Genomic DNA, 19,509 nt, shown 5'->3' on the forward strand with positions numbered 1-19,509 from the left:
TCAGCACCTAGAACAGTGCTTGGTACCATGAATATTATTGAATGAATGGATCCCTTAGGAACAAAATGCCAGAAATTCACTTGAGTGCCATGTTTTGCGGTCCCTTGTAGAGCTTGGGGAAAGGCATGGAGATGCATCCTTTCTTACCTTCATTTGACTTTCTCTAGATAAATTCCACAATGTCATCTTTTCCAAAAGACTGATTTTGAAACCATTTCACCCTGTAGCCCACAATAACAGAGTTCAGCTGTTGGTTCATTTACTAAAAATGGGGGAGTTAAGGTCATTGATGTAAATATACTTAAATACAGATACTTTTGAGGCACAAAACAAAAACCCCACTTAATTGTGCAGTAACTGCTTCTCCATGTCTAAGGATGTAAAAAGCCACATCAGTAACCAGTTTTTATTTTATTTTATTTTATTTTATTTTATTTTATTTTATTTTATTTTATTTTATTTTATTTTATTTTATTTTATTTTATTTTTTAAATTTATGGTTGTTTATTTTTGAGAGAGACAGAGACACCGCGATTGGGGGAGGGGCAGAGAGAGAGAGGGAGCGAGAGGATCCCAAGCAGGCTCTATACTGTTAGCACAGAGCCACATGTAGGGCTGGAACTCAGGAAACCGTGACATCATGAACTGAGCCAAAATCAAGTCAGACACTTAACCAACTGAGCCACCCGTGCGCCCCCTACAAGTTTTTAATCAAAGAGCAATCTGCTTTGCAGATCATCTATAAAGTCATAGACCTGCCTCATAATTCATCTGAAACATATAATGCCAAGAGACTGTAAAGTCCTTTGCAAGACAATTTGAGTAAAAATGTAAAAATGTGTCTGTGAACTTCAATTTGAGTGCGTTCAAAACTGAAGCACAAGATTTTTTTTTTTGTCATTTGAAATTATTTACATCTCTTTTCTTGATAGAAATGCCGTATTTTTAAATTCTCATTTAGAACACTTTTGTTCTTATGTTTATAGTTGCCATGTTTTATATCTCTACCCATTCTGTTTTTATTTAATCGTGTGTATAAGCAGGACTGACATTGAGAACGAGGTTTGGGAAGTTGGCTGTCACATAGGAAGAGCCTGGTGTGCTGCTTTTGGATGAAGTGCACCCTTCTCCTTCGGGGAGAGATTCTTGGTTATTCAGAGAAAAGGGTTTTAAGCCTCCTTTGGCATTTCTGTTGTTGGCATGCATAGTGGGGGTGGCAAGGGGTCTCCTCCCAGTACCATAAAAAGTTGTTTCCCGAGGGAGCACATTAGCTACATCCTCAGACAAAGGATGCGGGTGTGGGAACCAAGGAAGCATTAGCTGTTTAAGGGATGTAGGAGAGAAGATTTCAAAGGAATCCCTCACTTTTTAGCCATGGAGAACCTTATTCAGGAGGCTAGACTGGAATGTGATGCTAATTGAGTCAGTGGAAATGTTGGTGTTGGTTCGAAATGATGAGTATGAGGAACATGATTGATATCAAGCCATAGTTTGCCAACTTCAGGTACCTAAGAATCTCCTGAAGCCTGTTAAAAATGAAGACTTCTGTGTTCCAACACCCTAGTGGTTTTGTTTTGATAGGTTTGGGGTGGGACCTGGGATTTGGCATTTAAAATTTTTTAATTTTGGGGGTGCCTACGTGGCTCTTTCAGTTGGTTAAGCATCTGGCTTCAGCTCAGGTCATGATGTCATGATTTGTGAGTTGGAGGCCCCACATTGAGCTCTGTGCTGCCAGCTCAGAGCCTGGAGCCTGCTTCGGATTCTGTGTCTCCCTCTCTCTGCCCCTCCCCAGCTTGCACTCTGTCTCTCTCTCTCCTTCAAAAATAAATAAACATGCAAACAATTTAAAAAAAAAATCAAAATATTTAATTTTTTAAATTATTATTTTTCCCCGATGCTAACATCTTGCAAAACTATAGTATCGTAATCAGGATACTGACAATGATTCAATCAAGTCACAGACCATTTCCATCATCACAAGTACTTGCTGGTCTGGCTACTTTATAGCCACACCTACTTCCCTCCTGCGCCCACCTCCTTAATTGCTGGCAACAACTAATCTCTATTTCTGTAATTTTGTCATTTCAGTAATGTTAGATAAATTACATGTGTGTTACATATAAATTACATATGTACTATGTAATCTCCCTTGGATTGGCTTCTTTCAGCCAATTAAAAAAGAATCATCTAGGTGGTTGGGTAGTTCAGTGGTTCATTCCTTTTTATTGTTGAGTAGTAGTCTGTGGTATGGAAATACCACGTGTGTTTAATCACTCACTTGTAGAAGGACAAGCCAGAATTGGCTATTTCTAGTCCTTGGCTATTAGAAGTAAAGCCGGTTTAAAAAAAATTTTTTTTAAATGTTTATTTATTCTGAGAGAGAGAAAGAGCAACTGTTAGCAGGGGAGGGTAACAGAGAGAGGTGAGAGAGATCCCAAGCAGGCCCCGAGCTCTCAGGGCAGAGCCCGATGCGGGGCTCAAACTCGTGAACTGTGAGATCTTGACCTGAGCCGAAATCAAGAGTTGGACGCTTACCTGTCTGAGCCACCCAGGTGCCCCACAAGTAAAGCTGTTTTAAACATTCATGTACAGATTTGTGTGCAAACTTAAGTTTTTCAGTTCTCTGGGATAAATGTCTGGGGTCCCAATTCATGACTTGCAGGGTGGTTGCATGCTTAATTTTGTAAGAAACTGCCAACTGTTTTCCAGAGTGATTGTATTGTACATCCCTGTAAACAATGTACAATAATCCAGTTTTTCTGCATTTTCACTAGTACTTGGTGGTGTTACTATTTTTTTTTAATTTTACCTATCCTGAAAGATATGTAATGATAAATCATCATGGTTTAAGTTATAATTCCCCCATAGCTGATGATGTTAAACATCTTTCATGTCCTTATCTGCCCTGTGTATATCCTCTTTCATGAAAGGTTGGCTCCTGTCTTTTGCCCGTTTTCTAATGGGATTGTTTGTTTTCTTACTATGGAATATTGCAGTTTCTTTATGTAGTCTAGGTGCTAGTCATCTGTCAGGTATGTGATTTGCAGACATGAAGTCTGTAACTTATTTTCTCATTTTCTGAGTTTGATGAAGTCCATTATTTCGGTTTTTCCTTGTAAGGGTCATGCTTTTGGTGTCTAATCTAAGAACTTTTGTCTAGACTGAGATCTCAAAAGATTTTCTCCCATTTTTTTTTTCTAAAAGTTTTACAGTTTTATGTTTTACATTTAAGTCTGTAGTCCATTCTGAGTTAATTTTTGTTTAGAATATGAGACACAGGTCAAGATTTCACTTCTTGTTTTTAGTCTCTGGATGTCCATTTCCCCCAGTGCTTTTCCCCCTTTGTTAGAAGAGCCATCCTTCCTTCATTGAATTGCCTTTGCTCCCCTGTCAAAATTCCATTGGGCATTTTGGGTTCCTATTCTGTTCCACTGATCTATGTGTCCATTATTTCACATAGTCTTAATTATTGTAGCTATATAATCAATCTTGAAATTGGGTGGACTGAGTCCTTCTACTTAATTCTTTTTCAAAATTGTTTTTAGCTATTCTCTTTTTTTCTATAAATTCTAGAATAATCTTGTCTGTATTTAAAAACTTGCTGGGATTCTAATGAGGATTGCATTAAACTTGTATATCAATTTGGGAAAAATGATGTCTTTACTATCTTGAGGCTCCCAGTCTATGAATATGGTATGTCTCTGCCTCCATTGATTTACATCTTCTTTGATTTTTTTTTTTTTTTACTAGCACTGTATAGTTTTCAGCATATGAGGCCTGTATGTATCTTGTTAGATTTGTACTCAAGTTTTATTTATTTATTTATTTATTTTGAGCAATTGTAGTTAATTTAAAGATCTCTTGAGATACTGGCCTCAAGCATAGATAAAACTATAAGGAAAGATGAAGACATCAGAGATGGTGATGTCTTTCCTGGGATTAGGGAGTGAGGTGTTTTCTGGTTTCTGTTGGTATAATCCTGAATGTGTCTAAGTTCTGAAACACTGGCATTCAGGTAATTCAGTTTGTTCCCTTATGATTCTAATATGGTTACCATGTAGATTTTTCTCCAGAGATGTTTCCACAAATTAAGCTTATTGAAATATCCAGCCCACATCTCTACTTTGGTCCATCAGTTAATAAATTGGCATTCTGATTATTCATCTTTCCCTTTTACCTGCCTTTGGACCCATTTGTGATGTGCTGACAAAAATCAAATTCCCAACTGAGGACTGAATCCATGGACATGATCAGTTCGCCTATGTCAATGTCAACCTGTGAGAGGTCAAACCTTCTTGAGGCAAATATTGCCACATGGCTTTTCTTTTTTTTTTTTTTTAATTTTTAAAATATTTGTTTATTTTTGAAGAGAGACAGTGAGTGAGCACGAGCAGGGGAGGGGCAGAGAGAGAGGGAGACACAGAATCCTGAGCAGGCTCCAGGCTCTGAGCTATCAGCACAGAGCCCAACGCGGGGCTCGAACCCACGAGCTGTGAGATCATGAACTGAGCTGAAGTTGGACCTTAACTGACTGAGCGACCCAGGTGCCCCACATAGCGTTTCTTCAGCCTAGAAAAGTAAAAAACAAAAAAACAAAACAAAACAAAAAAAAACAAGCCCCAACAACAATAGCGTGAAATGATAAAGTTGCACAGATAGCTCAAAAAGAATAAAAATAACAAATGTCTTTCATTTGACTGCCTGATAATCAAATTAGTTTAAAACAATAAAACCATGGTAGGTTGGTGTCTTCCCCTTACCTCTTGACAACTTTGTATTAGTTTAATGTAAAAAGTGGGGAAAATAAGGGACTGTGTTCAGAAATTTCATATTTATTCTTTATTTGCCAAGAATATATTGAAATACTTGAAAATTGCATGTTCTTTTTAGTGTTGATAACTAATTAAATTTTTAAACCATCACTGAAATGTCACTCTTCTCAGTTTTCAGAAGAAAATGCAAATAAAATGAAGAAAGTATATGGAGAATTCTGTAGCCATCACAAAGAAGCCGTTAGCCTCTTTAAAGAACTCCAACAAAATAAAAAGTTTCAGAATTTTATTAAGGCAAGTATTTTAAAGCTATTACAAAGTGGAAAACCAGCATGGGAAGTAGTTGATGCTTGCTTGTTATATGACCTTAACAAGTTTCACATCTAGATGCTGTTTTTCAGGGGAAAGAGAAGAAAGTGATAGGTTTGTGGCAAAGGTGGAAGGTCTGTTTTTCTGTCTTTGTGAAATATTTCTCCCAAAACATTTCCTTTTGTATTTTATATTTGTAATGGGTCCTCCAAGCTTCTGACCACCTTTGTAATATCCTGGGAAGCTATTTCCTGCCCTGACAAGTTATAAATCAGAAGAACCTTAGTAAAAATATAGAAGCCACCCCACTCCTACTGGATTAATTTGAAGTAAATCCAGAACATCATATAATTTCACATGTATGTAATATGTATCTGTAAACAATGCATCTTTTAAAAATTACAATGGTACTATCACAGCTAATAGGTTAACAATTATTCTTTAATATCTTCAGACAGCTGGTCAGATTCCCTAAGAATCTCATGAAATTGGATTGCTTAAGTGAGAATCTGATTAAAGTTGACATATTGTGTATCGGAATTGTAGCTTTTAAATCTGTTTTAATTTGAATGTTCCCCATCCCCTTATTTATTAATTTTTTGGTGTCCAATTTATTTGTTGAAGAAATTTGTCCTTTAGAGTTCCATGGATTCTGCATTTTTTTCTACCATTTTAAGAATGCTACCAGATTCTCCCCCTTTCCCCCCTCCCCTGCCCCACTGCACATTTGTTTTGAGAACTTGAAAACTTAACAGTATAAAATTTTTAGGAAAAAAGTTGCCCTGATTAGAGGGAACTGTAAGTGCCGTGATGAATAATAACCAATGTAGAGGATGATTGTTTAGAAAAACAAATATTTAACTGTAAACTCACACTCAAAATGTGACTTTGACTTGTGAATATTTTCCAGAACTTTTACTCTTCATAAATCTTAACACTTACTGGCATGTGCTTAATTTTGGAATTAACTACAAATACATCACAGTAACTTGAAACTCCTTAAGCTTGAAGAATTAGGTTATTGAAATTAATGACAAAGTATATGATTTAATGGCAATTAATCAAGTTTTAATGAATGATCATACATATTACACTGTATCCGAATAAAATGATACAGTTGCAGATTCTTGGTTTTATTACACTCAGACCTAAAAAGAAAATAGTTTGTGTATATAAAAACGTATACATATATATTTTTAAGCTTCGAAATAGTAACCTTTTGGCGCGACGCCGAGGAATCCCAGAATGCATTCTGCTAGTCACTCAGCGTATCACGAAATACCCTGTCCTGGTGGAAAGGATTTTGCAGTACACAAAAGGTGAGTAATAAGTTCCAGGGTAAACATTTGCCTCTTGCATTAATTTTAAACACTGCTGAGGTATTGCCAAAGGATATAAATGCTTGTGGCCTGTGATTCATGAAACCTGTTTGTTAGGGAAAAACTTGTAGAGCCTTGAGTTTTGGGTCCATTTTGAGAAGTTATCTTTTATAATGTAGCCTGGGCAATCTTCTGAATTCCTCCAAGCAGCCTGAGCTACGCAGCATTCTTCATACTTCAACTCTGCCTATTCCTTCTTCAATTTCCCTACATCCACATCTTCATAATACCTTTCCTTCCTCATCTTCCTCTTTGCTTACCAGTAAGTCTGATGAGCCATATGCCAGTGATCCTATCACCAAATGTCAAGCCTTCCAAGCAGTGAATTATTAGAATGAGAACAATTCATGAGGGAGCTTTTTTTTTTCCCCCACCCTGTCAAATCATCACGTCCCAGGGGGTAACATCTGGGCATCCTTTAAGAGGCTAATAATGTATATGGCTGGGCCATAAGCTCCTTAAGGCATCTAGAAGGATTGTGTCTATCTGGTTCTTTTCTCCTCTCCTTCTAGCACCTTCTTCAATGCTAGTGTAGTGACTGGTACAGAATAGGTTATCAATAAATACAAACATACCAGAGCAGTGGATGAGTACATAAAAATTCTTGTTCTTCAAGCTAGCTTATTGATCTTGAGTAAATTATTCTTTGGATGGTAGCGTTGTAGGTTAACTAACACTGGGGTTTGGAATTATGTAAACTTGTATTGCCATTGAATATACTTGGTTTAGCAGGTCATTAGTTGGGCATGTTTGTTAAATGAGCCTCATTTTTCTCCACTACCAAGTGAGACTTATAATCCTTAGGAAATTGTTGTGATGGTTAAATGAGATGGTTGCGTAAAATGCCCAGTGCAGAGCCTGGTGTAAACAGAGTGGAAGCTGTTTTTATTACCTTAGTTATGATTGATGGACTTGTTGCTGATAAAAACCGTAATGAGATCTTAAGTACCCTGTCTAAAAATGTGAACGTCTAACATCCTTTTGGGGCAGGGGGAGGGAAGCAGTCTTGGTGAGTAGGAAAGCATGAGTTAGTGTTTCCTTTTTTTCGACCACGTTAAGGACTAAGTTCAGGCTGGAATGGGGCAGCTATTCCTTGATCCCATTTTTACCACTCCGCGTAATTTAACGTAAAGGGAAATACAAGAACAGTGTGAAGAGAAAAGCCCCATAAATGTTGTTCTCGGCAAAAATAATGAAAACACACCTGAGGCTTTCCATTGGTATGACGTTCGTATAAAGTGTAAAGTTTTAATACGGTGTGTCAGACACTAAAATCTGTCAGATTGTGTTAGGTCAGCTATCACTACTCCAAGAATCGCCCCGTGCCAAGTTCCTGGTAGAGTGATTAACAGTCATTACCTACTGTGTGTCAGAAATGATGAGTGTGACTTATGGCTTTTCAGGTATAGCCGTCATAGTGACTGAATGGACACTGCTTCCTTAGGTCAGACCCCCCAGTGGTCCATCCTCTCTCTGGCTTCTGGGAACGTTGGTTCATGTGGCTCTATTATGGCTGTGCTTCTCACACTTCATTAGGCAGAGTCCTTTCCTGCATATCTTGTTTGCGTGCACATTCTGCCTCAGTTAGGTCTGAGGTGAAGCCCAAGGAATCATTCTGACAAGACTCCAAGAGAGGCCCATGCTGCTTCACTTCATGTAGCCCGCTATTACAGGACAGTAATTTGTCCCTCTTGGTCAAATGACTGAGCCTTTTCTTGGCCTTACCTCATGTTACCTTATAACTCAACTTTGCTTTTCTTTACTCACCTTTCCATATTTATAAAATAGGTTCTTTAGGGAGAAGCATATTTTGAGGGGGAGGGGCTGCTTAGTGGTTGGTAAGTGTAGGAAAGAAGATACTTTCAGACAGTGAGAAAGAAAGTATCTTCCTTGTTGAAGAGCCCTGTCAGGATCTGTTGGTTGGTTTTCTGAAAGAAAAAAAAAAAAAAAAAAAAGAAAAAAGAAAAAAACCTTGGTGTATCTAGGACATTTAGAACCTGGAAACGTTTAGACTGTTTGAGGACTTGTTCTCCTCTCACGTGACTGCTGTTTCTGTGTGTTTATTTCTGTTCTTTCTAGGCTTTCGTGCTCTCAGCCAGTTTTCCTTCTCTCCTTCCAGCACCTTCTGACCTCCTGAAACTTTCATTTCTACTGACCTCAATAAACATTAACCGGGTGTTCTTTGTCATCAAATAAGAAAATTGTTAAATCCAGTTTCATCTGGAGTCCTAGGATCCTGTTCCAGAAACTCCTCCAGAGTTTTTTCATAAGATAACTTAGATATAAGAGCAGATGGCCAGTGTTTCAAAGAATAACAACTGGAATCGATGATTACTGTGACTGACCTACTAACTTTGACCCACTGAGCACAGTGTTTTTATGCCATTTTTTTTTTAATTTTTTTTTTCAACGTTTATTTATTTTGGGGACAGAGAGAGACAGAGCATGAACGGGGGAGGGGCAGAGAGAGAGGGAGACACAGAATCGGAAACAGGCTCCAGGCTCTGAGCCATCAGCCCAGACCCTGACGCGGGGCTCGAACTCCCGGACCGCGAGATCGTGACCTGGCTGAAGTCGGACGCTTAACCGACTGCGCCACCCAGGCGCCCCTTTATGCCATTTTTTTAGGTTAAAGTGTTAAAATATATTTTATTAATACATGCATCTTGATGCTAATGCAGTTCTAAAATATAATGTTGAATATTTTTTATGGAGGGGGAGGGATCCAGGAAGGCAAATGAGTCTGGGGCCTGTTCAAATCACCCTGTTGTTCAAATCACTCTGTCTTGAAAGGATTCTAATTTGGGCCTGCAGCCTGGTTAAATTGTAAGAGATTCGGTGAAGGGGTTATTTGATTACCTGTGTCTGGAAAGGTGGAAAGAAAGCCAAGGTTAGTATCTAACACATTCAGTGTTCTTGGGGAAGGTCGTAGCAGTCTCTAGAACTCAGACATCTTACAGTGTTTCAGGTTAAGCACATCTGATAAGTACATCGTTTAACAGTTCTTTTTGGGAGGAAGGGTACAGACTGATAATAAAGCATCTGAACTTAATCCAGTGTTTTCATCGTGTGATTTTTGCCACTTGTATGTTTTTAATGGCATTTAACACACAAAAAACTGTCTTCCTCAGCACAATGGCTAATTTCATAGTGTTCTTTCTTTTTCCCACGCAGAAAGAAGTGAAGAACATAAAGACTTGTGCAAAGCTCTGTGCTTAATTAAAGACATGATTGCCGCTGTGGATTTAAAAGTCAGCGAGTATGAGAAAAACCAAAAATGGCTTGAGATCTTGAATAAGATCGAAAACAAAACCTACACAAAGCTCAAAAATGGCCATGTGTTTAGGAAGCAAGCACTGATAAGTAAAGAAAGGACTCTGTTATATGATGGCCTTGTTTACTGGAAAACTGCCACAGGTCGTTTCAAAGGTATTGGGGCTCCAGCAGACCTCTTTTTCTTCTTTCACATATGTTACTCATGTAACAGGACAGGTTTTCAAAAGGAAAAGTGGTCCCGAGGTGGCAGATGCACACAGAACCCCTGGGACGTGGAAGGATCCCTGTGGGATCCGGTCGTCAACTTCACTAGGCAAATATCACGAATCTTTGGGGGGGCGTGTGCTGCCCCAGGCAAAAGCCTTCATAAATATTTTATGAATTTGCAGTTTGGAACGTTTGACTCAAAGGCACTGAGAATCCTGCTAATGGCTGGCATGGAAATAGTCGTCAGGCACATGCAGCGTGTTGAAAACGAGGCAGTCTGACTGTACATTTAGCGTCTGTGCGCCAGGCCAGCCGGGGGCTGTCATGCCATCGAGGGGAAACATGAGCTCTGAATGTCATTCTTACTGAGTAAAAAGATGCAGAAATACCCATGCTGGCAGTGGTGCAAACTCTTCCTCAGTGCTTCTGTTTGCCATTTACTGGCATTAATCTGACCCTGTTAATCTAGTTAGACTCTAAAACCGCTTATTCAGATTCTGAAGGTCTGATTCTGTAGGTACCGTCTTGCCTGATGCAGGCTGGCTCCACCCTGACCGCATGTGATAGAATCGCCTTGGGAGCTTAAAAAAAATTACTGATGTTCGAGTCTTCTCCCAGAGATTCTGATTTTATCAGTCTGGGGATGAAGTCCAAGTGTAGGGGTGCTTAAATGCTCCCAGGTGAGTCTGCTGTGCAGTCAGGGTTAGGAACCACTGGTCTGTTATCCCTGTTTTTAGTATATCTTAGTAACTTGCTCAGGTAAGAAGTAAGAGGAAGAGGTTATTCAAAGGGTCTAGTTACTCAAAGGTAACCCTTGGGAGGATTATCGGGTTTTCATGGTGTTTGCATCTAACGACTGAGATGGGATTTTTTGGTCCACAATGTTGCAACCACACATTAACCGCAATTTGAACATTAACCAAACGAAAACATTAACCAGTCTGTAGATCACGTTGCAGCAAGTCCTTTGCTCTTGGTCATTTCACTGAATCAGCAGTTGGATAACTCTGTTAGGATGTTGAGTAGGCTACAGAAGATGAGTTCCCGTGAACAGTTTGTGGAAATAGAAGATCACAAACTCGCTCAGGTCTAGATGGAGCAAGACAGCAGACTTGTACACCTAATTCAAGGCAGAAGCTCCAACAGTTATAGTTAAGCTTCTTTTTCTAAAGGTAACCACTTGCTCCATTCTATTAGAACTTTTGTTTATTGGATTTTTTTTCCATCTGAATACTACAGTATTACATTTTGCTGGAGATTTAGTTCTACCTATAGTGATACAGACCTGCATGCATAAACACAGCTAATCTAAGTTGTCTGTAAACTTCATCTTTGGCTACTCTGATACAGGCATTTTTATAGAAGTTCCATACTTAGACTAAATGTTAGTCTATTTTTAATAAGTTTATTTAAGTTTCAACCATGAAATAAGAGTATTTGATAAAGGCATTTGAACTGCGGTTAGCTTCATTAATACTAGTAATATCTTTCCTTTGAAGATATCCTGGCTCTCCTCCTAACTGATGTGCTGCTCTTTTTACAAGAAAAAGACCAGAAATATATCTTTGCAGCTGTTGTAAGTATATGGCCGTGTGATGCATGTTTTAAATGGTTGATTCACTTATTAAACAAATGTAAAAGTATTCAAGTACTTTGGTGCTGGTTGGTGGACAGGCACTATCCTTAGCCCCTCAGGTGACCTTCTGTCGTCTGGCTATCTTGGCATTTCTTCCAGATCTTTCCCACCATGCCTTCCCAGCCACTCAAATGTTAATGCTGGGAACGGTGGGTTTCTTCTGGACTCTCTTTCTGTTTCCATTGGTCAGTCCCTACTGTACCCGTTGCCATCCCAGTTCATAACTGTCATGTTGTTCCTCCTGCCAAACAAGAGAACACCATTGTGGTATCTAAACTTTAAAGAAGCTTCTTCATTGTTTCTACTATAATGACCACCAATTACTACGATTATTCAGACAACATTAATCTTTATTGTGTGTTATATTAATTTCATTGCTGGCACAGAGTTAGACTAAAAGTAAAACCAGTATTTTATAACATTTTTTATGCAGCCTCTTGTGATCCGAATGACTCCCTTTAAGAAGAAAGATGTCCTCAATTAACTCTGTCAGCATTAAGGAGCATCAGGTCCTGTTAAAGGAAAGAATCCAGATGCACTACCGGTGTGGGCATTGTAATGGTGGCTCTCTAAAATGGTTCATATTTATCACCCATTGACTAATAGGACATTTGGGTACCACTCGTAGATATCATCAATTCTAACCGGTTTTAGCAAATTCAAGGCTTAGTGAGGTTTCTGTTAGGCCGTTCAGAGAAAACAAAGAAGCCTGCCTGCTCAGTCAGTGGTGGATTTGGGGGAGGAAGAGGCTGGTGGAGTGCCTCACCTACCCATCTGTGCTTGTCACCTTGGCCCAATAGCCTCCTTCCCCCTGTTTGGCACATTGCTCTCATCGGCACCCTGAGGCCAAGTTGTATAAAGGTCAGAGATTGTTTCACAAAGCTACTGCAGAAAATAGCAAGAGATCTTAAGCAAGTCCCCATGGCCCTGATGCATTTGAACTGTATATATTGCAGATTTCATGACAACCTACTGATTTGTGTAGCAACCTCTCTATGCTATTACTTGGGGTCCTGTGAACAGAGAGAAAGTAAGTGGGAAGGTGAAACCATTTGGCTTGTCCTATGGGAGGTGAGGACCATGGTAGAAGAGAAAAATTCATTCTACACTTTTATAGAAACAGAAGTTGTTCAAAACTAAAGAGCTGAAAGAGAAGCAGATCATAAGAGAACCTAACCCCGTGCATTGAAGGAAGGAAAGCAAATAAAGTCTTTGGTCGTATTTCCATTATTTAACGAAGGATATTAACAGTGTCCATACAGGCCAAATGACCTGCCGACAGGTCAAAGCTTAGATGCAGCATAAAGATAACCCTCTTCTTTTCTAGGACAACATAGCATATAGATTCAGATCAAGTTGTGATGCTGACCTGATAGTAGGACTTGAACTGTGGATTTGTCCCTCCTGTGCGACCTCTTGAAGAGTTAGCTGTGTCAGCTTTAGACCACATTTGCCATTAAGTGGGATGTTAGGAATAAAGTCCACCAAATCCAGAATGAAGGCAGCCACAGCTTCGCCCCTTTTGGTAGAAGGTGTTTGACTACAGACAACAGTAAGATGATACCGATGCTGTTTCACGGAGATGCTGGCCTGACACATAGTGGCTTTCCTAAAGGTCAACCAAGCCCTTGTCAATGTCAGCATAAGAGAAGGCATTATGTGTAAGCGGTCAAGGGCACTGTGCTGTTATAACATACGCTTTTGAGTTGCATCATACACATTTAGTTGACATAGCCCTTGTGTCTTAAATATCTTCTGGCTAACACCTTGAGGGAATTGCTGTATTAGCTAAGGTTATAGAAATGTCTGGATTTCCTAGTTCTCACCTTGGTATTGTAAGAAGCTAGCTTCCTGCTAATACCTGTGGGTGAGTTTCTCTGCTCTTTGTACTGCTAGAAAAACTTCTTTAGTAAATGCTTCACTTGCTACATGTTACAAAAGACATGATGAATTTGGAAATGGCCAGATGATAAGTAGCTGAAAATAGCAGAAGAATGGAGTAGTGTCCCTAGAAGAAATTTTGTTTTTAAAGAGGACTCAGCTGGAAATGGGAGTAGGGCCTAAATCCATGAAATGAATAGGAAAACATAGAGATGTTCGTTAAATCCTAGATGACTGAGTACTGAGTCTAGGAGGATCTCTTGAATATTAAAGAAGGTAATTTCAAAATGAGCAATTAAAAATACAAAGTGAGCATGGTAATGTGCAACTTCAAAATAGGCAGCAACGTTAAGATCTTGTTACCACAGTGGGATTTCGAAGGGAATTACTTGTGGAATCAGACACTTCATGGAATCACACATGGAGGGGGGTGTGATACCAGGGCTAAAGGTAGCAGCTCCTTTTCCTCTTCCTTTGTGGCAGAGGCGATCAGCCGGCCTGCGGGGATTGGCAGGCAACACCCAGGTGTAAACTGAGAGGGGGCTTGGGATCAAGGATCCCATAGTGAGTGGTGGAGACTGTAGTGAACTGGTGAGAACATGACCTGTGTCACAGAGGTGTTTAAATGAATCAGTGTGTTTAAATGAATCCATGAGCCCAGGATTGCCAGTCTGCTTTTTCCAAGAACCCACAAATCTGCAGGTTTAAAACATGGGGAATCCCTCAGATTTTAAAAGTTGGTGACTATTTAAAATGTGGTTTTAAAATACTGAGGCACAAACAGAACATTTCTGCAGGCTGAGTTAGGAATTGGCATCACCTATTTTTAACATCTCTCTCTAAGGCAGACCTGTTACTTCCATTCCTAGAGATTTAATTTGAATTCTCAATCATCTCTAGTGTTCATGTGTGATTAATACAAATAATGATGCTTCCTGGTCTGATGGGTCATTCAGTTAATGGTACCTTCTACCTGCTTACCTATTTTTCATTTTAAAATTACCTGACCTTACCACCTCCCTTCCTTATGCAATGCTAACCAATTGGTTCAGATAATTTCATTCTTGCTAATGTCTTCTGCTATTGAAACCTACTCTGCCTTTTATTTAAAAAAAAAAATTTTTTTTTCACGTTTATTTACTTTTGAGACAGAGAGAGACAGAGCATGAATGGGGGAGGGTCAGAGAGAGGGAGACACAGAATCTGAAACAGGCTCCAGGCTCTGAGCTGTCAGCCCAGAGCCCGACGCAGGGTTTGAACTCACAGACCGCGAGATCATGACCTGAGCCGAAGTCGGCCGCTTAACAGACTGAGCCACCCAGGTGCCCCCTTACTCTGCCTTTTATATGCAGAGGCCATTTACCTTGAAAGCTGAGGAACCTAACCCCGTGCATTGAAGGAAGGAAAGCAAATAAGGTCTTTGGTCGTATTTCCATTATTTAACGAAGGATATTAACAGTGTTCAGGCGCTCTCCCTAATTAGAGAGGGCAGTATTTAAAAAGTTGCTGTTGGTTTTTGTTTTTGTTTTTTTTGCTGCTCTAAGAAGAATGGGGGGCACCTGGTGGCTCAGTCAGTTAAGCATCCAGCTCTTAATTTGGCTCAGGTCATGATCTCACGGTTCATGAGACTAAGACCTGCACTGGGCTCTGTGGTAACAGTGTGGAGCCTGCTTGGAATTCTCCCCCACCCCCGCTGTTTTTCTCTCTATCTCTGTTTCTTTCTCCCTCTCCCCAACTATGTGTGTTCTTTCTCTTTCTCTCAAAATAAATAAATAAACATTTGGGGAAAAATAAAGAAGAATGAGATGAAGAGATACTGTGGGCACACCCCTGCACACAACTTTAGATGTGGTATAGCTGTGTGATGCTGGGAAAGCAGACAGGTCAGCACTAAGGAGTCGGCCATGAGAGATATAGTGGCATGTTCTGGGTAAAGATGTTGCTCAGTCCATGAAGGAGAAGCCAAACCACCTTCTGCTACCAACTCTGAACAGTGGTGGAAGCCACAAGCCATAGAAGATTCTTCATACTTCCCCCAAAAACTGTTTATCCCCTGCAGGCAATTTTTTATTTATTTTTTGGTTATTCTTTCAGCTACGGTTCCTTACCCAGGTTAGTTATTATTCTCTTACTCATCATTGAATCCCCAGGGCTTAGCAATGGGACATCGAAAGATCATAATAAATGTTGGTAGAAGAGGTGGTTTCATCATGGCTTATATGCCAAATTTTAGCCTTTCTTCCTCTTCAGCTAAGTCCAGTTCTGCAGACAGTTATTGAAAGCCTGCACCATGCCAAACAATGTACTAGGCGTATAAGTATGAATCGGACTCGTTCCTGCCTGCCAGTGGCTCCCATAGTTGGTGGGAAGAAGAGACATTGGCAGGGCAAACTACAGAAGTTGAGTTGGTATGCTCTGTACTTCGACAGCAGAAGACACTGCTTACGCTCAGGGAGTCTGAGGTCGGGCTTCCTCCTTCCCACTGTCACTTTCAAGGACCACCCTAAATACTGCTAAATCCAGTGGACTCTTAGGTGGTCCACCCTCTCTCATCTCCTTGTGATATTTGATAAGCTATTTTCTATCCCACGCCCTTCTAGAAAAATCCCTCAACCCCTGACTGTGGCATTTTGATAGTCTTAGTGCTTGGATCGTTCTGCATTTTAAAAGGGTGTCCTCTGACGCCACCCGTTCTTAAGGACAAACGTTCCCCTTTATCCTTTTCTTCCCATCCTCTCTTCAGCACACCCTTGCCATTGGAGATCTGAGCAGCTTCCACAGAGCTTCTGAAAGGTCGAAGTGAACTCATTTGCCTAACACTCGTGCTTTCTTCTGCTCATGTGTTTGGTGAGACCCTTAGTTTTGGTGGGTTGCTGTTTCACCTGTACCTCTTCCTATCTCATGTAGGATCAGAAGCCATCAGTTATTTCCCTTCAGAAGCTTATTGCTAGAGAAGTTGCTAATGAGGAAAGAGGAATGTTTCTAATCAGTGCTTCATCTGCCGGTCCTGAGATGTATGAAATTCATACCAACTCCAAGGAGGAACGGAATAACTGGATGAGACGCATCCAACAGGCAGTAGAAAGGTAACCTTTCCTTCTGTCCATACGCCAGGGGATGGACTCGTCCACTTGGGGAAAGTATTCTAACCATGTTTCCTCTGCATGAACACTTTGCCTCAGCCGGACTGGTCTGCTCCCTGCCCCCGCCCCCGCCTGTGATAGCCCCTCATCTGCAGCTTTGTTCTCTGCGCCTCCCTGCATGTAAAGCCCCACCTCCCCTCCGCCTGTGTGAATCCTGCTCATCTCTGGTGCAGCTCATGGCTTCCCTCCTTCATGAAGACCTCCAGTTCCAGTGGTCTCTTCCTTACCCGGAATTCTTTAACACCTGCTCTCTACAGCATTTACTTGGTGCCTGTCATATATTGCCTTGTAGCAGCTACCTTTTTCGTGTATATATGTGTATTAGATTGGAAGCTCCTCGAGGGCAGGGGCCATGCTTTTTGTTTTTGTGTGTGCCTAATTCTGAAGAATCATTCAATAAACATTTTTAGATTGGTCGATCTAAGTGTTCAAAGTCAATTTCCTTGTCATTACTAGTGTTTTCTATAAACTGGAGGGGGTGAGGATGATCATCCTTAATGGTGATTTGATTAATCTGTTTTGAGTGATGTTTTATAAAATTCCTCCACCTCCACTGCACCATACTCAAGCTGGCACTCTACCTCTGTCCCCTCCAACTCCCTCTACTCTGTCCCATTGCGAAGTACCCAAATGTAGTAGAAAGCAAAACTTACTATTTTAGTCGGACCTAATGCTAGTGTTGATAGTGTGGGGCGTAGAGGTGTGAGCACATGAGTGCATTTGTGTATGTGTGTTTGTTGGAATATTCGAGTCATCCTGTACTGCTGACTTGGAGAGCTATGTCGTACATGCTAGGTCTTTTATATATGCAAGAAAACCAAGTATCTCAGCTAGAGGGCACGAAGAATTCTCTTTATGCTGAATTTTTCTTCTCTGAATAATGCTACCTTCAAGTCCCCATGTCTTACTAATGAACCGAAAGATACTTGAATTTGGTTTTCAGTGGTCTGTCTTGACTATTGTCTTTTAAAGTTGCCCAGAAGAAGAAGGGGGAAGGACAAGTGAATCTGATGAGGAGAGGCGGAAAGCTGAAGCAAGAGTGGCCAGAATTCAGCAATGTCAAGGTACTGTGCACACATCTCTGACTCCCTGGCCGTGGTGTTCTCCTTGGGTGTTGGGCAAGGCCAGGTGTCACGAATGGGGGTTATGATTAAAGCATGAATTCCGTGAACGTGAGGCCCACCCATCACTTGTGAGAACAAAAAGATGGGTTTCAGGAGTGTTCAAATAAGAGGACCGTCTCCCTCCTTCCTCCTTAGTGATTTAAAAATCTATAACAAATTTTCAGAAATAATTATCCACGTAACATGTACGAAACAGTAACTGTGGGCAGGGCAGTTTTGGTACAGATGTGCCCTGGGGTCATCGTCTGGTGCTGTAATTTTAGGTCCCAGCACTGGAAGGTCACACTTGTGTGACTCTGGGCAAGGAACCCATCAACTCTGGTCATCAGTTTCCAAGTCTTTGAATTGAGGAAATTAGATTAGCTCAGTGATTCCCATCTCTGGCTAGACATCAGAATTACTCTGGGAGTTTTGTAAAAATTCTGATGCCTGGGCCCTACCCTCACCCGTTTCCCTTGGGCTCTATGGGAGGTGGTTGTAGATGGATTTTAAATTCTGCCCAGGTGGTACCGAGGCAGACTGAGAACCCCTGGATTAGATGCTGAGAGAGGTCCCTTTAAACCGTAAGAATCACGTGTACATGCCAAGATTATCAAAGACATTGGATGTTGAGAAACCAAAACCTAAACCAGTAGGTGTGGTCTTAGGCAAAACTGACTGAAGCCTGAGTAGCTTTGCATTGTTTTCCCTTGTGGGTATCAGCCATCATGGATACTGCCACCCCACCTTGATTTTCATTCCTCAGCTTAGTGTTTAGTCTTAGTGGAAAACAAGCTGAACAAAGAATAGTTTTGCAAGTCTTTCTGGAATTAGAGGCAGGGGAAAGGAACACGCATCTGAGCGCAATAAATTCCATGGAAAGCTACAGTCACTAAGTGGAAGAGTTAGGGTTTGAACCCGGTTGTGTCCCGCTCAACAACTTGTACTTGACCTGTGAGACCATAGTGATGAGCAACATCGTGTTCTTCTAGCTTAGACTTTCATACAGTTGTTGTATTCCTCTGCTAACCTTCTGTGCTAAATGCCATTTCATAGAAATCCTCAGTAACCAAGACCAACAAATTTGCACATATTTGGAGGAGAAGCTGCATATCTATGCTGAGCTCGGAGAATTGAGTGGACTTGAGGATGTCCATCTAGAGCCCCACCTCCTCATTAAGCCTGACCCAGGAGAGCCTCCCCAGGCATCCTCATTAGTGGCAGCGGCACTGAAAGAAGGTAAGCTGCTTCCAAAACTATTTGCTTTGACAGGGTCAGAAAATGTTCGAGTACCTTCCGGGTGTGCCCAGCGCTGTGGTCTTGGTGCTGAGCACATAGAGCAATGAGACAGAGGCTCAACTGTGCTACAATTCATATTCCAGAAATAGCAAAGTAAAAGAAAATACATGTGTCGGGTCGTGTCAAGTACTATGAAGGAAAAAAAGCGCCCCTCAGTAGATGAATGGATAAAGAAGACACATACATATACACAATAGAATAAATAGGATAAAGAAGACACATATATGTGCATACATATACAGAATAGAATTTTAGCCGTAAAAAGGAATGAGATCTGGCCACTTGCAGCAGCGTGGATGGACGGAAGGGTGTAATGCTTAGTGAAGTTAAGTCAGAGAAAAACAAATACCATGTGATTTCACGCCTATGTGGAATTTAGGAAACAAACGAACAACGACAAAAAAAAAAAAAAAAAAGACAGACTCTTAACTACAGAGGACAAGCTGGTGGTTGTCAGAAGGGAGATGGGTGGGGGAATGGGGGAAGTAGGCGAGGGGGGATTAT

At 40.7% G+C, this 19,509-nt stretch overlaps 1 protein-coding gene across 1 annotated transcript in view; it reads left to right on the plus strand.

Moving 5' to 3' along the window:
* The window catches only part of ARHGEF28 (Rho guanine nucleotide exchange factor 28), a 122,084-nt gene that overhangs the window by 55,534 nt on the left and 47,041 nt on the right, over nt 1-19,509 (plus strand). The window contains exons 15-21 of the mRNA XM_047068626.1: nt 4,944-5,066; nt 6,283-6,400; nt 9,635-9,889; nt 11,443-11,519; nt 16,368-16,546; nt 17,576-17,667; nt 18,763-18,945. Coding sequence (XP_046924582.1) covers nt 4,944-5,066; nt 6,283-6,400; nt 9,635-9,889; nt 11,443-11,519; nt 16,368-16,546; nt 17,576-17,667; nt 18,763-18,945 — 1,027 coding nt within the window. The remainder of the gene's footprint in view (nt 1-4,943; nt 5,067-6,282; nt 6,401-9,634; nt 9,890-11,442; nt 11,520-16,367; nt 16,547-17,575; nt 17,668-18,762; nt 18,946-19,509) is intronic.

This window comes from Lynx rufus, unplaced genomic scaffold (genome assembly GCF_022079265.1).
Source record: "Lynx rufus isolate CCGP_SWC_20201006 ecotype Redwood Valley unplaced genomic scaffold, mLynRuf1.p SCAF_1, whole genome shotgun sequence".
NCBI classification, from domain to species: domain Eukaryota; kingdom Metazoa; phylum Chordata; class Mammalia; order Carnivora; family Felidae; genus Lynx; species Lynx rufus.